General features: G+C 36.7%; 1 protein-coding gene across 1 annotated transcript in view; it reads right to left on the bottom strand.

Annotated features, from left to right (window-relative positions):
• Positions 1 to 15,226, bottom strand: part of LOC107659344 (A-kinase anchor protein 9-like) — a 137,082-nt gene that overhangs the window by 109,090 nt on the left and 12,766 nt on the right. The window contains exons 2-5 of the mRNA XM_016448259.1: positions 12,679 to 12,834; positions 4,632 to 4,676; positions 2,674 to 2,718; positions 1,173 to 1,328 (exon numbers count right to left, since the gene is read on the bottom strand). Coding sequence (XP_016303745.1) covers positions 1,173 to 1,328; positions 2,674 to 2,718; positions 4,632 to 4,676; positions 12,679 to 12,834 — 402 coding nt within the window. The remainder of the gene's footprint in view (positions 1 to 1,172; positions 1,329 to 2,673; positions 2,719 to 4,631; positions 4,677 to 12,678; positions 12,835 to 15,226) is intronic.

Raw genomic sequence — 15,226 nt, forward strand, 5'->3', positions numbered from 1 at the left:
CAAAGCCGCATCTCGCACAGCGCCTCTTTAGTTCTGCCTCACACGTGCAAAGCGCGCGCACACACAGAGAGACACGTTTCAGACAGAGTTGATTCGTCTTTCGCATCTCCTCCTTAATGGTACCCGTCTCGACGATCATTCTCGTAAACGCAGTTGGTTATGTTTTAAATGAATGTAAACAGCGGAGAAAGAAATCGGATGTGTATCATTATTACTGGATCCGTGCAGTCGGATTTAAAGGGACAGCAGCCTATAAATATGTGCTGCTGAATATGTCACTAATGTTAACCAAACAACAAAACGGCTATAACAAAGATTAATCTAAATTTAATTCATACAGTGAACACTATGCAGTGTTATTTTACACTTAATTATTAAATTTCTGTACCTGAATACTACTGTTTATTTTATCTATGCTTGTAAATTGTGTATTTCTTTTTTTTTCTTTATTTTTCTTTCTTTTTTTTTTTTACTGACTGTTCACTTGCTTTTAATCATGTTTGAACTTTCTCAGACTATAGTTTTTGCTGTGGTATATGAAGAAGTACTTAAAGTGTATGGAAAGCAAAGTTACAATGATATAAAATTAGTGTCTTTAATTTTTTTGTTTGTATGTTCACACTGATGTTAAAATAACTTTTCTGATTTGTGACATTACTTTTTAAGTACTGCTAAAACACTGCTGGTCACTTTCAGAAGTTGTAGTGATTCTTTATTTTCCAAGAAAGAATGTGAAACACATTGGTTATATAATTTTCATTTTTAAATATTTTAAAATATCATTTAAATTGATTTTACACACTTTAAGCAATATCGTATTGCATATCGAATATTGCATTTTGTAACAAGGTATCGCATATCGCATTTTTTTTCAATATCGATTTTTTTTTTTGTGCTCCAGGGTCACATATATATTTCAATGAAGCACTTTTCCTGCAGATTTAATTGACAGAAAGTGACTTTCCTGGCAGCCTAATAGAGTCGATGTCAAGAAGGAAGACGTTCGTATTGTTCAAAGCGGAGTCACGCAGAGATGTGAACAGCTATGAGATCCGCTCAGCTCAATCACAGTGAGGTCAGATCAGTGTCATGTGTGTGGGCATCCATCACCCACTCATCCAGCATGACTCACGAGTCCTTCACGAAAGCAGCGCAGGTCTGAGGACACGTACCTGCTGCACTCCTTCAGCTCCAAACGCGGCCCTGATCTCCTCCAGCTCGCGGCTCAGCTCCTCCATGGCCATGTTCTTAGCGGCGAGCTCGTCCTCCATGCTTTGTATGCAGCTCTGAGGCTCCATGTGCGCTTCGGACGGCTGCAGATCTTCCTCCTGCCGGAGAGATCGGGACAGAGTGAGAAGATTCATGAGCGCTCATTATAAAGCCCTTTCCATAGAAACGGTGATGGAGCTCGGTCAGGAGAACCTGAGAACTGCCTACTGAATCCCAGGGTTATTATAGTTCACTAAAACTACAGCTACAAACCATTATACATTTTAATTTAGATATATATATATATATATATACATATACACACTACCGGTCAAAAGTGTGGGATCAGTAAGACTTGTAATGTTTTTAAAGAAGTCTCTTCTGCTCATCAAGGCTGTGTTTATTTGATCAAAAATACAGAAAAAAACAGTAATCTTGCAAAATGTTATTACAATATAAAATAATGGTTTCTATTTTAATATCCTTTAAAATATAATTTATTTCTGTGATGCAAAGCTGAATTTCCAGCATCATTACTCCAGTATAAAGTGTCACATGATCTTCAGAAATCATTCTAATATGCTGATTTATTTTTAGAATTATCAACAGATGTGCTGACAAATATTTATTTTTTTTGGAAACTGCAATACTTTTTTCAGGATTCTTTGATGAATAAAAAGTTAAAAAGAACAGCATTTATTCACAATATAAATCTTTTCTAACAATATAAAATCACTTCTTATCAATTTAACACGTCCTTGCTGAATAAAAGTTTTAATTTCTTTCAAAAAAAAGAAAGAATAAAAATGTACTGACCCCAAACTTTTGAACGGTAGTGCATATTGTTAGAAAAGATTTCCATTTTAAATAAATGTTTTTCTTTTTAACTTTTATTCATCATAGAATCCTGAAAAAAAGTATCACAGCTTCCAAAAAAAGGTTTCCAACACTGATAATAAATCAGCATATTATTATGATTTCTGAAGATCATGTGACACTGAAGACTGGAGTAATGATGCTGAAAATACAGCTGCGCATCACAGAAATAAATTTGATTTTAATGTATATTAAAATAAAAACATGTTATTTTACATCATAATAATATTTCACAATATTCAATTTTTTCCAGTATTTTTAATCAAATAAATGCAGCCTTGATGAGCAGAAGAACCTCCTGTAAAAACATTAAAAATCGTTCTGATCCCAAACTTTTGACCGGTAGTGTGTGTAGTTCACACGGCTTTTACACGCTCCCCTCCACCAACATAATACACGGCCGACAAACTGCCAAGCAGCCCCGTCTTCCCCGATTCATGTGTGAGCGCAGTTAACATTAGCACATTCACAAGCAGCTGAGCCTCCGAGATGAAGGTGAAGCAGAAGGAAATGTGAAGTTAGTGCATCAGAAGAAACACTGAGAGCGATGCAGGAGCGACTACTGCTTTATCAAATACATTACTGTACCCCGATCACAAGATCACTCTCGGTCCTCTCGTGGAAACCATTTACCTGTCAGTTCACGAGAGAGTGCTTTTAGGACAACATCTGCACAAACACAACGCAATTTGCACAAAATACACACATTCCTGCGCATCAATTTTTAGGATTTTTTTAGACATTTTTAGGATTTTTTTTTACATAATTTCCATGACTATTAATCATATTTACCTTCCAAATTCAGTAAAATGTGAATATTTTTGACCTCTTCCATAATTCTTATTTTTCTCAATGCTGATCCTTACTAAGATTCTCACTATTATAAAGACATTTTTCCTGCCTTACATCTCTGTAATAAATTACTTTGATTTTTTTTATTATTTAATCATTTTCATTATTTAATTTTTTTTTAATTATTTTTAGTTTTTTATTATTTTTTTATTATTATTTATTTTAACTTTTATTTTATTCTATGCTTTTTTTTTTTTTAATGGAAGCCAATACAACAAATACAATTATCTATACACAAAATAAACTATTTAAACTAAACTAAAAGCACAAGGCAAAAACGAGAATATAATAGAATATAACAAAAAAATATTTATTTATTTTACAAGTACATTTTCTCCTCTAATTCTCAAAACAAAAACATTATTCATTTACTTTTCAGTAAGCGTATTTTCTGCTTTCTACTTGAATGCTATAAATATATAATGAAAATAATGTCATAATGCAACAAATCCTAATATACAAATATAAAGTTGTACTGAAAATTTGAGAAAATGTGCTTAAATGAAAATGAATAAACAAATAAACTACTAAAAAAATTAATATTTTTGTATTGAGAATTTGAGAAAATGTGCTTACTGAACAGCAAATAAATAAAATGTTTTTGTTTTGAGAATTAAAGGAGAAAATGTACTTGTAAAATAAATAAATATTTTTTTTATTATTATATTCTATTATATTCTCATTTTTGCATTGTGAACTGGAGGGGAAAATGTTAATAAATTAATAAATAAATAGTTTTTGTATTGAAAAAACAAATAAAAAAAAAATCATTTCTGAGGTTAAATGGGTGTCATTCTTGAGCAGGATCTGAGAGATTCACTCAGTTGAATGTGTCTTTATCTGGTTATTGACTATTTAACACTAAGTGCTTTCGGTCAATCTCTGATCAGCAGCAACTTTAGTCAGAAATTTAGGCAGGTTTTGTAAGTTTTCACCACAGGTCACATGGTGCGCGGAGCATGAGAGCTGGAGAGGACCAAGCGGTGAAGGTTTCTGGATTCCTCTCTTGTGCTGCATCATAAAGTGCTCACAAGCACAGTTTTTGAGTTTCTGAGTCATTAACGAAACCAAACTCTGACTCACTCGACTTAAGCCTGAGAATAAACACACAAACATGCTCGCTTCATAAAACACATTCACTCATCAAACGGATCACATTTAAACTTTACATTTATTCTATATCTGTCATTTAAAAAAAAATAAGAGTCGATACAAACACATTTTAAAAACTGAACTAATATTAAAATACAAAAAATAAATATATAATTATTAGACTAGATAAACATGCATAGTCTTTGTATAGATAATTGGAAGAGAAAATGTGCTTAAATCGAACAATAAATACATAAATAGTTTTTGTTTTGATGACTGGAGAAAACATGCTTAATGAATATAATGTGCTTAATTATTAAATATACTAATAAATAGTTTTGGTATTGATATTTGGAGGAGAAAATGTGCTTAATAAAAATAAATAAATAAACAAACAAATAAATAAATATATAGTTTGTGTATTGATAACTGGAGGACAAATGTGCTCAAATAAATAAATGTTTTTGTACTGATATTTGGAGGAGAAAATGTGCTTAAATAAATAAATAAATAAATAAATACATAAACTGTTTTTGCATTGATATTTGAAGGAGTAAATGTGCTTAAATAAATAAATAGTTTAAAAGTCTTATGGCTCTTACCTCAGATGAACAGTCTTCAGCTGTCGTCGAGACTTCACTCTCGGGCTGAAAAAAGAAAACATAATGAGGTCGCATGTGCAATTAATTTCTACACTGTTCTACTTTCTGAGGCTCCGGTGTTAGTGGGTCACTCATCAAGAGCGAGACGCTTTTACAAGAGAAGCGTCCTGAAATGAAGGCTCAGGAGACAAAAGCAAGGCAGTGACAGCCACAGAAAACCAGTCAAAACCAGTAAAACCATTAAGTCAGGGAGCTTGATTGCTTGTTAAGAGTCATAACAGATCTTCTGTAATTCGCATCTTACTAGAGTCACAATTGTTAGTCACTATTCCTCTCTTGTGTTTACATTTATTAATGCAGCTTTTACCCTAACCCACTTCTATTATACTAGGACTTTTTATTTTAACATCAGTATAACAAATACAGTATACAAGTAAATGCTAAACTATGTAAGCTTAAGTAATATTAAAATAAAATAGAATAATATTTAACTATATAATAAAATTGTCACAATGCAACAAATTGTAACATACGAATATAATGTAAATAAATAGTTTATTATTAATAATTGGGGGTAACGTGTGCTTAAATACATCAACAAATAGTTTTTGCACTGATCATATGAGGAGAACATTTGCTTAATGAAAATAAATAAATAAACAAACAAATAAATAAATACATGAAGTACATAAATAGTTTTTGTTTTGATAATCAGAGGTAAAATGAGTTTAACTCAAAAAGGTTTGTACTGGTAATTGGAGGAGAAAATGTGACTCATGAAAATGAATAAGTAAACAGTTCTGTACTAAGTGAATGAAAAAAATTTGCTTAATGAAAATAAATACAGTTTTTACATTGATAATTGGATGAGAAGTGTGCTTATATAAATAAATAAATAAATAAATAAATATTTGTGTATTAATAATACAAGCAATACGTAGCAAACGACACTCGAAATTGCAGTTACACAGATTATATTTACTAGTTAAAGGCTGCTAGTTAATTTAGCAGGTCAGTAATAGGGCCTTTCGCACCGCAGGAACTTTTCATAGTACCAGAACTAATTGTGGAACTACCCACTTTTTGGCGTGTTCGCACCGCCGGAACTGGGTGCGATTTTAGTACCGGACTGCCTTTTTCGAGAACCAAATTAGCTCCTACTCCGGAGCAGGGTCTAACCAGCACAACTGGTACTAATCGTGACGTAAGTAGACATTGATTGGCCAAACGCGTACGAAAACGCCCTCACCCGCGAGACACAACAAAAACAGCTCCGATCACAGCGTCCTCCATCCTCCTGTTGTTAACGTTATTTTTCTTTGTTTCCGTTGTTGAACGCCGCGCACAAATGACGACGCTGTCGACCGGTTCCTAGTACACACTGTCGGTGCGAATGCAACCCTTTAAATGGTACTGGGAAATAGTTCGCGCAAAATCGTCCCAGTACTTTAGTACTGTCCATTTAGTTCTGGAACTAAAGCGGTGCGAAAGGCCCTAATGTGACCCATCAGACACGCGTATTCACCATATAACACGAGTTCTGTCTGCTTTCTGAACACTCACAAGCACCGTTTCCACGGCAACACTCACAAGCGTCGGCCACGGAAACACTCACAAGCCTTGTTTCCACGGCAACACTCACAAGCGTCGTTTCCACGGTAACACTCACAAGCCCGTTTCCACAGCAACACTCAAGCCTGTTTCCACAGCAACACTCACAAGCGTTGCCACGGCAACACTCACAAGCGCCGTTTCCACAGCAACACTCACAAGCGCCGTTTCCATACCAACACTCACAAGCGCCGTTTCCATACCAACACTCACAAGCACCGTTTCCACGGCAACACTCACAAGCGTCGGCCACGGAAACACTCACAAGCCCTGTTTCCACGGCAACACTCACAAGCGTCGTTTCCACGGCAACACTCACAAGCCCGTTTCCACAGCAACACTCAAGCCTGTTTCCACAGCAACACTCACAAGTGTTGCCACGGCAACACTCACAAGCGCCGTTTCCACAGCAACACTCACAAGCGCCGTTTCCATACCAACACTCACAAGCGTCGCCATGGCAACACTCACAAGCCTGTTTCCATAGCAACACTCACAAGCGTCGCCATGGCAACACTCACAAGCCCGTTTCCACGGCAACACTCACAAGCGTTGCCACGGCAACACTCACAAGCGCCGTTTCCACAGCAACACTCACAAGCGCTGTTTCCATACCAACACTCACAAGCGCTGTTTCCATACCAACACTCACAAGCATTGTTTCCAAGGCAACAGCTACAGTAGGAAGTTACACAAGCACTTGAAACTTAGCCGTGGTGATTTAAATGCAAACGCGTGTCACCAACATACTGCACTTCAGAAACACACTGAAACATCAGCATCCAGAGGAGTCTCTCTGTGCTTAAAGATGATTGTTTTATATTCAAACAAAGAGATTGAGCATAAGCACACAAACGGAGGTGAAACTCCTGGAGAAACCTCGGTTGATAAAGCACACGGAAGCATTGAGAGCTGAGTGAATAGAGCGAGATCACGCCAGCGCTGCTATTCTGCTGCAAGGACAGCCGACACACACACACACACACACACACACACCTTAACCAGTTCAAACGCAGTTGTCTGTTGCCTGAGCAACCACTAATTTCACACTCATCTACAACTGAAAACACTCCACAAACCTGCCGGGCTTTAAAAACCATCCACACATCGCATACATTTATCAAGAGGGCAAAAGAGCTGGGAAGATAAATATTCTATAATCTGCTTAAATATACATAAAGAATATGTCTATATATGGATAGAGAAAGTAGTCTTTAAAGGGATAGTTCAGCCGAAAATTAAAATGTGCTGATGTGTGTTCACCCTAGGGTTGGGCATCGTTTGGGCTTTTTCGATACCGGTGCCAAACCAATACTTTTAAAACTGTTCCAGTGCCTAAACAGTGTCTGAACCGATACTTACTAAAAAATAAATAAATAAAAATTCCCCAAAAAATGATGGATTGGCCATTAGCACTATAAACACATGATGTCTGTTTCATTCATACTGGACGCCAGAGGGCGCCCTCGCACAGAAAATCCACATATCCAGTCACAGAAGTAGCGGAACTCGTGACCCTCCAGGAAATCCCTTATATGGACAAAGGCATAGCTATTATATCAGTAATTGAGTAAACGGAGCATATAAATCTTTTGAATGATAAAACAAAGACAATAAACACTCGACTGCGACAATATAGTTTATCTGTGTTATTCAAGTGTGCCGGTGATGATGCTTCTTACTTACTTGCGTTCGATATTTCACATAAAAGAAGTTTACATATAGTCCACAAGAGAAAATAATAGCTGAATTTATAAAAATAACCCTGTTCAAAAGTTTACAATTAAGTTGATTCTTAATACTGTGTTGTTACCTGAATGATCCACAGCTGTATATTTTTGTTAAGTGATAGTTGTTCATGCGTCAGAAGTTTACATATAGTCCACAAGAGAAAATAACTTGTAAAAATGACCCCGTTTAAAAGTTTACATCCCCTTGATTCTTTATACCGTGTTGTTAGCTGAATGATATGGGACTCATATGCAACTATTACAGAAGGTTCAAATGCTTGCTGATGCTTCAGAAGGAAAAACCATGCAATAAGAGCCGGACTTTTGAACAGAATGAAGATGTGTACATTTTTTATATTTTGCCTAAATATCATATTTTTTTCATTTAGTACTGCCCTTCACAAGCTACAGAAGTTACTTACATGTTTCCCAGAAGACAAAATAAGTGAAATTTACCCTGATCTTCAAATTCTAAAAGTTTTCGGCTCTTAATGCATGGTTTCTCCTTCTGGAGCATCAGTGAGCATTTGAACCTTCTGTAATAGTTGTGCACGAGTCCCTCAGTTGTCCTCAGTGTGAAAAGATGAGTCTCAAAATCATACAGTTATTGTTGGAAAGGGTTCAAATTAGGGATGTGCGCGACGACTAATTTGACTGTCGTTTAAACTAAAGTTTTGTATCCGACTAGTCGACTAGTCTAAAAGCAAGAAACCACCCAAAAAGAAAAAAAACTCTGTGCGTGCGTGTAGCATATATAATAGCCTATATTTGAAATACTTAATGTATGAATCACACTGTCAAATCCCTCAATGAATTTCGCTTGCCGCACACTTGCCTCGCGTTATCATCATTTCATTTTAGGCGGTCATTAAAAAGAAAAAAACAAGAAGAGCATACACTCATCGTCGGCCAAAGCATAGCTTATTTATTCAAATCAGCTGGGGAAATGCAGAACAATGGAAAATCAATCAATAGCCTGACAGAATTCTTAATCTTCATATAACGTTAGCCAACATATTAAAACACAAGTCAAAAACAATAGGAAGGTTTATCAGGAAATAACATTAAAACGGCTTTTAAAAACATACTTCGTGTAGGTTATCTAGTCTAAAAACAAAACAATGCAACAATGCCCATTTTACTTACTCAGACCATGCGTTATTTATTCAGTGAAATTATCAACGTGGTCTGGTGAAAGACGGGACCTGAGGCAATTAACAATAAAATTCCTGCACTTGAAAAAACGCGCTCGGCAGAAACTGAAGTCGCAGGCACGCAGAGATAAAGAAAAGCAAGCCGATATAGTTTCAGACTGGACATCCCGCATCACCACCGAAGTGAGTGTCGTTCGTTAGAAGAATAGATGGCGTGGATGGGATCGCAGCACCGGCGGGTTGTAGTGAATGACGTGATTGACATTTGCCTGCTTTGGCCAGCCTCTAGCTAACGCCTACGTTGCCTGTATTGAATATGATTACGCATCGCTCCAGTAGAGTTATTGTAAGACAATTTGACATTACACAGTTTACACAAAACTTCTCAGTTTCCTTCTAATTCAAAATATTCCCACACCTTCTCGTCTTTCGCATGGTCATTTTTGAACTCACCGCAACTTCAAATACACAAAAATGCTGGAAAACCAAAGATTGTGTAGGAGCTGGGGGATTAATTTTTCTGAAAATCAAATGAAGGCATTAAACATTTATTTTAAATCAAATGAAAATTAAACCCTTTTATTTTTTGGCAAACAAACTGAGGTTTACTGTTGAAATTAATACATGGAAGAAAAATTGGGTGAATATTCCTTTAAAAAAACATTTTTAATAGGCTAATAATTGTATAATTTTTTTCTACAATTAAGTGATTAATCTGGTTGTAATATTTATTTTTATCATTTAATTGTTTTATTTACATTTGATAGAAATGGAATATTTAAAGATGTACATTATACTGTAGAAAAGTAATACAAGAGTAATATATTTCTGTTACATGCTAAACCGCACTTTTATTTTGACAGGTTGCCATGAAGTTTCTGTGTGTATACAGTATGATGATGCTAGTTTTCTCAAATGAAACGGTAAAATTCTCACGCGGTGACTCTCACAGCAGCTCTGGAGATTATGTTTTTGTGTTCAAGCGTCATATAGTGAGACGCAGAGGCCGAAAATCACCGCGAGCGTCACGCGTGCTTCAGTATTTGTGTAGTAAACAAAACCGCGTTTCCGCCATACATACATACAGAGGCAAGCAGAACATGCAGGATTCATATTTAAACCATATTTTTGCATTTTAATATTCACAGACACTAGTAGGGCTGTGCGATTAATCGGAATCGTCATAAAATCGCGATTTGAGTGCGCGCGATTTCTAAATCGCTTTATAGCACGATTTTCCGTGCCCCCGACCTCCCGCAGTATGCTATCCGAACCAATCAGAATGCTAAATTACGTTTTTATGAATGGACTCCACGATCCCGTCCGCGTTTTTTCAGAAACCATGGCCCTAGAAATGTAACCACACTTCAGAACATTTCGGCTTGCCCTGTGTGTTGTTTGAACGAGTTGCAGGGGTGACCTCACGTCACAGGGTCTCTCTTTCTCTGTAGCGTATGCGCAAAGATGCATTCTCAGGTACCGAAATTTGGCACCGATTGATTTAACGTGAATCGGTACTCGGTAGTACCGACGCAATTCGGTTGGTACCCTTAAAAGTACCGAGAACATTTCACCTAACCCTAACTTTCAGTTGAAGTACTAAAATAATTAAAACTAAAATAAAAATAAATAAAAAATATTTCATAGGAAAAAAAAAATATATATATATACATATATTTTAAAAACTAATAAATTACAAAAACAATAAAATTACTAAAACTTTAACAAATTACATTGAGAATGGAAAATATAAAAATAAAAACTCAAATTCAAAATATGAATAAAGCTATAATTGTATGTCACTGATTCTAAAATATCACTGTCACTCTATTGAAGATCACTGTCGCGATCTTCAATAATGCATGGCCTCTGTGTTTGTTTGGGGTCATTATTTCTGCAATTCCCTTCAGAGCCGTTAAAGCTGCAGAAATTACACACTTCACCTTTAAACATTAGTTATAGCAGTTCATACACAACAACAGCCTGCAGTAACGTCTACATAACCAGCCCACGACACGCATTCAGACAGAAACAACACTGCGTTTACATGCACCTTCATAATGCCATTAAAGCTGGAGCTCCTGTAAACAGAGTACTGTGATTACATTAATGTCATTATATTCATTATTTGAGTAACCGTAATCATAACGATTTCAAAATCGCACTATACAGGCATTTCAGACAGAAACACCACAGCTCAGTTGAGGATCAGGACATTGTGAGTTTTATAGATAGTCAAAAACAATAAAAAAAATAAAAAACTATTTATGAGGGAACGGACTCTTTCATTAATTTTTGGTTTCAACTGAAATGGGTTTTGCATAACATCACATTTAGCTCAGGAACCCCATTAAAAGTATCTTGATAGTTAGCTAGAGTTTCTGGGGGTTTTATACAGGTAAATTTAAGACTTTAAGACCTTTATAAGACCAAGCAAAGGAATGAATCGAAGGCAACACAATATGTCAATATGATCTCTAAATGTTTTGTTGTCGTTTTATGAGAAATTAATCAAAATGAAGTGAGTTTTTGACTAAAACAAGAACAAATATATTTATTAATTCAAAGGGAAAACAAGTTTTCATTCCCCATTGACAGATATTTGTTTTGTTTTAACAAACAGGCCGAATGCATTTGAATTGAGCACGTGGGTTAAATTTTGTTACATTTTTCAAGACTTCATTTTCATTACATTCGCTCACGTTTACATCTCAAGTAAATGCATAAAGTAAATGTTGATTTAAGGATGCATAAATATTTGCATTGAAAAACGAAAATACTGATGAAGGTATTAAATTATTGCAATACATGCAACATTAAATGCTATGACTATATGAATTTACAAGCCTTGCTTTCACGGCAACGCTCACCAGCGCCGTTTCCACGGCAACGCTCACCAGCGCCGTTTCCACAGTAACACTCACAAGCGCCGTTTCCACAGCAACACTCACAAGCGCCGTTTCCACAGTAACACTCACAAGCGTCGTTTCCACGGCAACACTCACAAGCGCCGTTTCCACAGTAACACTCACAAGCGCTGTTTCCACAGTAACACTCACAAGCGTCGTTTCCACGGCAACATTTAAGACTTTTTGCTCTGATTTAAGGCCTTAATTTGTGACAGAAACCCTGAAAAAATAACCCTAGAGAGCAGCAGCATATTGATAAATATTTTTTTTTTACTTAACCTGTTATTTATTGCATATTTTAATATACGATTGAATAAATCTGTCATGAACAAGTTTTTAAATGTAAACGCTTATATTTCCAACAATTTGGATTAGAATAAATATCACCTAAAAGTTTGTATGAAAATGCCTTATCTGTAATTTTAAATGTTTGCATACATCCATTATAGTGTTGAATATTAATTACATTTAAGTAACCGATTATTAAATAAACAAACATCTGAAATAGATTTTTTTGGTAAAAATTCCATTTTAGTGCCTAGTTGAGAGTTATGAAGTGTCCTCTGTCTAACAAAACTATAAAAGCAAAGCAATAAACAAACACATAGCAGTGTCTGGATGAGCGATCGTGAACTCTGCTCACCTCAATGGTGTAGGTCTGGTCGTGTGTGACGGTTTCTCCGCTCTGGAGGGAAAACACGGCGGTCTGCTCCTCCGCGTCCGATTCCGGCTTCTTTTTCTTCTTCTTCTGCTTCTTCTGGCCATCAGATTGAGCTTTCCTCTGCCGGTACTCGGCCAGCTGGAAGAGACCAGACACAAACACACGCTTATGAGCGACAAAAATCACACACAGAGAAAAATAGTCTGTGAATGTAAAAAATCAGACAGTAAAAACCCACGGTAAAGCGGCACAGCTTGGTGAAGCTGAGCCGAATCATGCCTGATTGTTGAGCAACACCGTCACCTTCCTGCACTCTGCCACCGCAAATCCTTCAACTTTGCTTTAACCGGATTAGCAGCACAGATGCCCATTAACACAGACATCTGTTTCATCAATATGCAACCGCATGCGGTCAACATCTATCTGTTTATCACTCATGTGAAGCATAAATCATCTTCAGGAAGGAATACGAGCTCTAGAGATGCTGAGAACTCAAACATGAACATCTTGATCAAATGTGAGCACAAAAGCAGTCTTAAGTCGCTGGGGTATATTTGTAGCAATAGCCAACAATACATTGTATGGGTCAAAATTATACATTTTTCTGTTATGCCAAAAATCATTAGGATATTAAGTAAAGATCATGTTCCATGAAGATATTTTGTACATTTCCTACCGTAAATATATCCAAACTTAATTTTTGATTAGTAATATGCATTGCTAAGAACTTCATTTGGACAACTTTAAAGATGGCTTTCTCATTATTTTGATTTTTTTGCAGCCTCAGATTCCAGATTTTCAAATAATTGACCCTTATGACTGGTTTTGTGCTCCAGGGTAATGAATCCTTCGCTCGTGCTGGAACAGGATTTACTGTCACACTAATAAAGTGTGTTAAAAACCAGAGCAGCTCTGGATTACACTTGCTGACCCAAATCTAGTAACCCAGTGTGAAGATCCTGTAGCGTCTGGAAGTGTAAATTAAACCCCACTATTTACGTTCCTAGCCCTCATGCTGTGTTCGGGTCACTTTGACCGGAGAGGATTTGCATTTTCCTGAAGATGCTAGCTAATGTTAATGCATTGGACTAAAACTTACTGGCTTTGATCACAGAGGCTACAACTATTTTGGTTTCCAAAAAATATATTGGGATTTTTTTTTTCTTGGTCAGAAAAAACTTGTAGTTTGTCCTACAAAAATGTATTTATTATGCTATATTATCACCAAATGTTGGATTCGATCTTTTTATCGACTTGTTTTCTGCACAGTTTCTGTGTTTCTTTTTGGATCTGACTGATCATAGGCCTCACTGATCTGAGCTCATGCTGCTCGGTTTTTGAGTGAAAAAGCATTATTTGTGGATAATTTTGGCTCATAAACTGAGGTGCATAAGTTCAGAACAATGATGCCTACGATCAGTCAGATCCAAAAAGAAACACAGAAACTGCGCTAATTGACAGAAAACAAGTTGACAAAAAGATTGAATGCAAGATTTGGTAACAATGTAGTATAACAAGAGATTTAGAAGCCATTAAAAAAATATATTTTTGACCAGGAACACCAAATTAGGTAAAGGATTCAAAACGTAAAAACTTGAGCTGGTTTTTCATTTATGCATTTGGCAGTTGCATTTATCCAAAGCAACTTGCATTGCATTTAATTAACACTGGGAATCAAACCCATGACCTTGTCGTTGCTAGCATCGTCCTCTAATGTTTGAGCTACAGGAACGCTTCAACCTTTCACCTTCAGACTTCAATTCAATCAATCCCCAAAAGAAAAAAAATCATGTGCCGCCCTATTTTTTTCTGTTTAACAAACCTTTCTACTCAGAAATACTGCACATTACATGAGTAAAATGAGTTGCATGCCACCCACGGCTAAACAGAACAACTGACAGAATAACAGCATCTGTAATTCAACACACACACACACACATGTCACAAAGCCAGCAGCTGAGAGAGAAAGTAATGGCCACCTGTCTTTAGCCAGACACACAAAGACACACAAACACAGTCTTTAGCCACACACACACACACTAGGCTTGCCGCGATAGACTGTGCTGACGGTGATACTGGTGTTAAGCCGCAACACCGGTTACATCCCTTGCCCACCGCAGCACCGACCCCCCACCGTCGTTTTGATTTTTTATAGTAATAAAAATCATTTAGTTCAATAAAAGAACAGACACTACAATTAAAAACTGAACGCGGCTGCTCAATGCAGCGTGCCGAACGACAGTCGCATCACAGATCAGATTTCATTTCTCCAGTGAGGAGAGTGAGTCCAGCTGACTGACAAGAAGAGTGAGGCGAGACAGACGAGAAGAGTGAGGCGAGACAGACGAGAAGAGTGAGGCGAGACAGACGAGAAGAGTGAGGCGAGACAGACGAGAAGAGTGAGGCGAGACAGACGAGAAGAGTGAGGCGAGACAGACGAGAAGAGTGAGGCGAGACAGACGAGAAGAGTGAGGCGAGACAGACGAGAAGAGTGAGGCGAGACAGACGAGAAGAGTGAGGCGAGACAGAC

Source organism: Sinocyclocheilus anshuiensis, unplaced genomic scaffold, assembly GCF_001515605.1.
Source record: "Sinocyclocheilus anshuiensis isolate Anshui unplaced genomic scaffold, SAMN03320099.WGS_v1.1 scaffold876, whole genome shotgun sequence".
Lineage (NCBI taxonomy): Eukaryota > Metazoa > Chordata > Actinopteri > Cypriniformes > Cyprinidae > Sinocyclocheilus > Sinocyclocheilus anshuiensis.